This window comes from Herpailurus yagouaroundi, unplaced genomic scaffold (genome assembly GCF_014898765.1).
Source record: "Herpailurus yagouaroundi ecotype Mexico unplaced genomic scaffold, PumYag 203, whole genome shotgun sequence".
Lineage (NCBI taxonomy): Eukaryota > Metazoa > Chordata > Mammalia > Carnivora > Felidae > Herpailurus > Herpailurus yagouaroundi.
Window position 1 is genome coordinate 5,325,195 of NW_024412434.1, and position 6,695 is coordinate 5,331,889.

The window sequence follows — 6,695 nt, forward strand, 5'->3', positions numbered from 1 at the left end:
GAAAGAAAGAAAGAAAGAAAGAAAGAAAGAAAGAAAGAAAGAAAGAAAGAAAGAAAGAAAAATAGTAATTAGGGTGAAAAAAAAGAAAAAAGTAAGACAAATGCATGGTTATGAGATGTGGCGTGGTACCCCCAAGGCCAGGTCAGTGTCACTGAGACATTGGTTCAGGTCCCAGCTGAGCTAATTGCTATCTTTGTAACTTGAAAAAGACCATTCCTTTGGGCCTAGTACCCCATAGGCAAATGGTCTGCTATGAAAGACATTTACTTTAAGTAAATATTATATGTAAGCATTTATATAATACCTAGCACATAAGTGTCCAGAAATTGTTGAAGTTAGTTAATATGAAAATGAGATTGGTTAAGTGATGAATATTAAATTTAAATTACCGTTAAAGCCATCATAGCTTACTGCCGTAGTTGTTACTGTAGTTACTACAGTACTATATTTATATAGTTAGTATAGTACTATATACTGTAGTTACTATAGTTACTGCTTAGCCATTTTAATAACTGATTTTTGTCTTCTGATAGAACACTAGAATACTAAAATAAATTATCCCAACAAAGGAGATTTAAAACACACATAAAATGAGTAAAATGAAAAATTAATCTCTGTACCCTAATGAATTTTTTTTCCCCATCAATCTGGTGGAGTAATTATTGTTACCTGAATTGTAGCTCATACTTACATCTGTGTCTTAATTTTGTTAGAGTATATACAGTTGTACCTTTCAGCTGTGTTTATCCAAAAGAAACTTTCACATGGTGTTTGGACTGAGTTCTACTTGGTTAAGTAGCTTAGTTTAGGAAAATGAGCATTATTTCTCATTTCTCTTTTTAAAAAATTTTTTTTGTTTATGAGAGAGAGAGCAAGAGCACGAGTGGGGAGGGGCAGAGAGAGAGAGAGACACACACACACACAGAGGCAAGCAGGCTCTGTGCACAACCTGAGCTGAAGTTGAACACTCAATAGACTGAACCACCCAGGCGCCCCATTATTTCTCATTTCTAAATGCAAACTGTTTATAATACAATTTGAAGAATTTTTCCTCTCTGCTTACTCTTTTTAACAATTTATTTTTTCCTTCTTAGAGTTATAGAAAATGGAGAAAAAAACCGAATGACCTATCAGAGTATAGCAATTGTTTTTGGTCCCACTCTGTTAAAGCCAGAGAAAGAGACTGGTAACATAGCAGTTCATACTGTCTACCAAAATCAGATCGTAGAATTAATTCTTCTGGAAATAAATTCCATCTTCGGGCGTTGATTCTTACTGAAGACAACCTGTGGAATAGAAGTTGGATTCGATCAGATTTCAGACCCTTAATATGATGTGTTTAATTTTGGACCAAGCAGTTACTCTTTGATTTTGCACTTTTTGGAGGGATCAGAAGGGAATGGGAGAGTCAAGATGTGTGTTAGGCCCTCATATTTGCTGCTTTGTTGCAAGTTGATATAACTGTGTGTAATTTTGAATTAATTTTATCCTGAATGTGTGCATTTCATACTCTGAATTTCAGTAAAAATCAAAACTTGCAATTCTAACCAGTCGTATACACTGGATAATTTGGTAAGAAAAGTATGTTTTTTTGTTTCTTTGTTTTTTTCAAACTGGATAATGTAGAATTTCTTCTTATGATTCGTTAGATTCATCACTTGATAGAACAGTACTATCAGTTATTTTGAAGACGCTCTTGGGCATTCTAAACGAAATGAAGTACATCCTTTTTGAAACCTGTGTATTTTTTTTTCAGGGTTTCTGCATGCAGTGGTAGTCTAAGTACTACAAGTCACTATAACCCAGATGTAATCCCTTGTGCAGCCTTGCTGCCTGTTAACTGTGTTGCACAGCATCCTTACTGGATGGATGTCTTAGTTGTTTGTTTGGGCAGCACACTAATATTACTTAACACACTGTGATACTGGAGTTTAACTTAGCATAAGTCAGTTCAGGGTATTTTTGGGCTGTCTGTGCTATACTGATTTGTAGCTAAGCATCCTAATTCTGTCTAGTGCCATACTGAGTTCTTGGTATGACCCTGTGGAAACAGACATTAGTTGATGTAAATATAAGCTAAAGACAATGTCCTTTAGCTTATGTATATAATTTTGTTGTATAGTCTCAGAGTACATCCTAACCTGACATTTCTAATCATGATATTGGTAATCTTTTCCGTGAATATTAGGTTTCCTCCAGAAATAGGCTGTTATTTGAGAAACTTAACTGTGTGCACTTTTAGATTTTAATTACATTTACAGGCAAATCACTGTAATGCAAATGGTACTGGAAAAATACTGAATAGACTTGCTAAATGGCAAATGCACTACAAGAGGAACCTTTTAGATAATTTAATATGTACAGAATACATTAGAAAAAATTTATTACAGAATTCTAACTGCAGTATGAATAGTGGAAACCCATATGTAAATTAGATGGATGTCAAATGGAAAATGACATTGCTAAATTTGAGAATTTCTTTTTACATTACTAATGTAGGTTGATTTGTACAATAAAACAGGGTTTGGAAGGTTTTGTTACAGAGAGCATGGTCTGTTAAAGATATTTTAAGATGTATTTTTCTAGATTAACTGATGTATATGAAATGTCTAATCTGAATAAAGAAAACTATAAGAGGTTTAGAGATTTTCCATTGGAAATGTGCATTTTGGTTTTACTTTTTTCTTGTTTTTGCATTTACTGACATACTCTTATACCTCATTTTTAAAAAATCAATTGAATCCAGCATTTCATGTGGTAAATATGTTTTCCTCATTTTCCACACCTTTTCTGCTCCCTGCCATGCCAATACCTCCTCCACTATCCCCCCTCCAATTTTTATTTCTTCATCAATATTTAAAAGTGGATACTTTTGTAATTGAGACTCTTTTCTTAGAATTGCATTTGTAATTTACAGATTGCCTTCCTTGGGAACAAAAGTTTTTGTATGATCTGCCTAAAAATCTCTCACCTGAGTTTTGTGGTAAAAATATTGTTTGTTGTTGTGATCTTGTTAGATTGGTAACAAACCAAACTACTTGATAGCTATGAAAAGCAGATTGTTTTGGGCAGGGAGAAAAAGCCCCAAAATGAGAATGTTTATATTTGCCTAACAATGTCCTGAACAATACAATATGCTTTAGAACTGACCCATATAGTGATTGTATGCCAGCAAAACAATTAGACTCAAATCAGTGATGCTCTTTTTCTTGGTAGCTGTGGACATAACAAAGATTAAAATTGTCCTGTGTTTCTTGTTTCAAAGTACATACGTGTGTATGTGGGGTCTTAAATGTTTTATTAGTCTACAGCTAATTCGTTTATTGTAATATTGTATGTACAGTGACATAAATGTCTTGTGTTTTCATCTTTGTGAATTAAAAATTCTCACTTTTTTTTGTAATAGCAAAACCAGTAATATTTTCCTGTCTTGATAACTTGATTTTTAGTAGAAAACATGTTAAAGGCTGAAATAAATTGTCAGTGGAATTGCATTTGCTAATAGGCCTTTTCCTTCAAAATGTCATTTTAAAAAGTAGTTGGAAATTGAAAGGAAAAGTATATTCAAATATGAATTAGAAGAAAAATGTTCATTTAAATTTTACAGCAGTAAAATTACCTTTTGCTCTGGAAAAATGATGTTTTCTTTTAGGTAGAGGCAAATATGCAAATATATATTTTTTTATTTTTTTTTTCTTATGGGAAAAGCACCAATGGGATAATTCAGCCAAACTGGGCTGAGGCACATGTATGTGTATATAAATGTGTGTGTGTGTGTGTGTGTGTGTGTGCGCGCGCGCGCCATTGCTTACATACAAATGAAAATTTCATTAATAATAATGGCAGATATCTGGAGACCTTTGTGTTATTTTAGTTCTATCCCATGATTCTTTGTAAGCCTGTAATATTAGATGTTAAGATAGCAGTAAGAGGAGAAAGAGTTATTCTGTAATTTTGCCAAGAGATTCTTTTTCTGCTCGTGAGAGAGATCCTCTAATTAAATATTTAAAGTAAACATGCAGGTTCCCATGACACTAATTTCTCCAACATATTTAGGCTTTTAAAAGACACAGAGGAGTCTACAACATGTCATTTTAGTAAAGAAGAAAATAAAAATAGTCAAATGGGCATCATGCTGTCAGTGGCCTAATAAAAGTCAAATGTTCAAAGATTACATCTATATAGAGACCTGAAAATTGGTAGAAAATAAGATTTTGTGGAATTTTCTAGTTTCTCTGAACTCTAGCCATCAGCTCTAATGATCCTCTTTTATAGAAAGCACTCTGTAGTACAAGACTAGAGAAGGTGTTTAATAGGGACTGTAGCCTGTAACAATCCTAGATGCGGGGCATAGTCTTGTTTTTGTTTGTTTTTTAAACAGTATTTCAATATAACTACTACAGTTGTGTTAAATGCAACTTTCGTTTTAAACCAGAACCCCCCCCCACACACACACACACAAAAAACAAATAGCGAAGGGGGCTGCAAAACAAAATCAAGTCTTACAATAATGGTGTATTAGAATCTATTGGAAATTCACAGGCTGCAAACCCAGGCCAAGCAGAGTCAGACTTCGTATTCTAGAGAAGGGGGAGGAACAGAATGCCTAATGAGACATTCTATAACTACTAAAGACAAGGGAGTTCTCCTGAAGAATCTCAATTAGTCTTCTCAACTGAAGTTTTGTGGGCCAGTGGTGGCTGTAAATATATTCAGCTGGATTGAGCTTTTACAAATTAGCCTTATGTGAATATGGCACTTAAATGAACTCTTTCATTTCCTTCATTGCTTCCCTTCTCCCACAGGAAAAAAAGGAAAGAAAAAAAGCACTTTCATGGTACTCTCATAAACAGAGCACTTGTAGAACAAGGTAACTGTTTAACAAACCATTACAAAATGTATTTAGAAAAGTCTGATTTCTTAGTTTTTTCTCATCACCCCCCCCCCCTTTATTTTACTTCCTTTCTGTGTTTTCAGAAAAACAGTTTTTGGTAAAGATTTTTAAATTATTAATGCTGGTAGCTAAATCAGGTAGTTCTAATAGTTGTAATGTCATGAACCTTGTAACGCTAAAATTTGTGGTGACATCATACCAACAAATGATGCTGTGGAAGCTCTTATCAGCAGGGCCTTTGCAGAGGTGAACATCAAACACTCATCTATCTCATGGTGGAGTGACCGGTGAAGATTCAGCATAGCATTCAAGGCCTTCTTTCTCCTCCTGGACATTTTGAGAGATTGTTTATATTTAGGCAAGAGAAATGGGACTCTTAGACACTCAAGTAAAACTGAGTCTAACTGATTGATAAAGCAGGACAGAACAAATAGGGGCCCTAACATTCACAGCCTTACTTTATGGAAGCATAAAATAAGAAGCTTAAGGCTGGAAGGAAGACCTATCTTGATTAGTTACATTATTGTCTCTTTAAACTTCACAATCAATTTTAAGTAGAGCATATTTTGCCATGTTCAAATACTATCATTTGAAGAACAAACTAGTAACTTCCCTACCTATTCTGACCATCTGTTTTCAAGCTAAGTTAGTTTTTATTTATGTGGTGTATTGAAACTTCATTTACTTATTATTTATTTACATTCTTTAAATTTTTTAAACTTTTAATTTTTTTACTTTTATATATTATGTACATCTATTATGAATATAGATGTGGCAGAGAGGGTATGTATTGCTTTCTGCTGGTCTCTCCTAGTTCTAGTTGTATAATCAGGCTTGAGTGGTTGTATTTCTACCTGCTGACATTCTGGATTAGCCATTGTGTTCATTAATCTCTAATATGGATGTCTGCTTTCACTGGAGTTCTAGAACTATGCTGTCCAGTACTATAGCCACTGCACACATGTGGCAACTTAAATTTTCATTAAAATTAAGTAAAATGAAATTCAGTCACAGTAGCCACATTTAAAATGTTCAGTAGAAATGTGGAGTCTATGGCCACCATATTGGACAATGCAGGTATAGAATATTTTTTATCCTTACAGAAAATTCTTCTGCACAGTGTTGTTATAGAAGGTTGGTTGTGAGGAATAAGCAATTACAAAATACAAAATTCTTTCAAAAATATATGCTCTAAAGCATTATATTTCATAATTCTCCCTCATGCGCATCTCAAGTACATGACACTAGAAGAATTTAAAATCAAGAAGAGATAGTATTTTTATACAAGGGCTGCCAAACTTTGAATATTTGTCCCATTATATGCTGTCATTATAGGGGGCTGGGAGAGTAGTAAATGTGATTAGACTTCTAATACAGCTCCATCAAAATGCTTGCAATTTGGTGAAAATCAGTTTGAAACTGTGGCTTAAAAGCTTCAGTTGACATTGTTCTCTGGAAATTTAGGAACTATGAGATAATTAACGTTTCTGATGCTATGTCACAGTATTCTTGCATTCAGATTTTAGGGACTTTTCACCTTGGTGGGAAAGATTTTCTGAAAGATTTTCAAATCTTTCAAGATTTTCTGAAATCTTACTTTTTTTTATTCTTTTATGCAATCTTTATTTATAAAACTTAAAAAAAAATTAGATTCAAGCTAGTTAACATACAGTGTAGTATTGATTTCAGGAGCAGAATTTAGTGATTCATCACTTACATATAACACCCAATGCTCTTCCCAACAAGTGCCTTCCTTAATGCCCATCACCTATTTAGCCCATCCTCCTCCCCACCTCCCTTC

The 6,695-nt window shown here is 33.8% G+C and overlaps 1 protein-coding gene across 5 annotated transcripts in view; it reads left to right on the top strand.

The window, feature by feature from the left end:
* The window catches only part of ARHGAP12 (Rho GTPase activating protein 12), a 124,465-nt gene extending 120,974 nt beyond the window's left edge, over window positions 1-3,491 (top strand). For all 5 annotated transcript variants that reach the window (XM_040451042.1, XM_040451039.1, XM_040451043.1 and 2 more), the window contains one exon: window positions 1,095-3,491. In XM_040451042.1, coding sequence (XP_040306976.1) covers window positions 1,095-1,269 — 175 coding nt within the window. In that variant the 3' untranslated portion in view covers window positions 1,270-3,491. The remainder of the gene's footprint in view (window positions 1-1,094) is intronic.
* The last annotated feature ends 3,204 nt before the right edge of the window (window positions 3,492-6,695 follow it).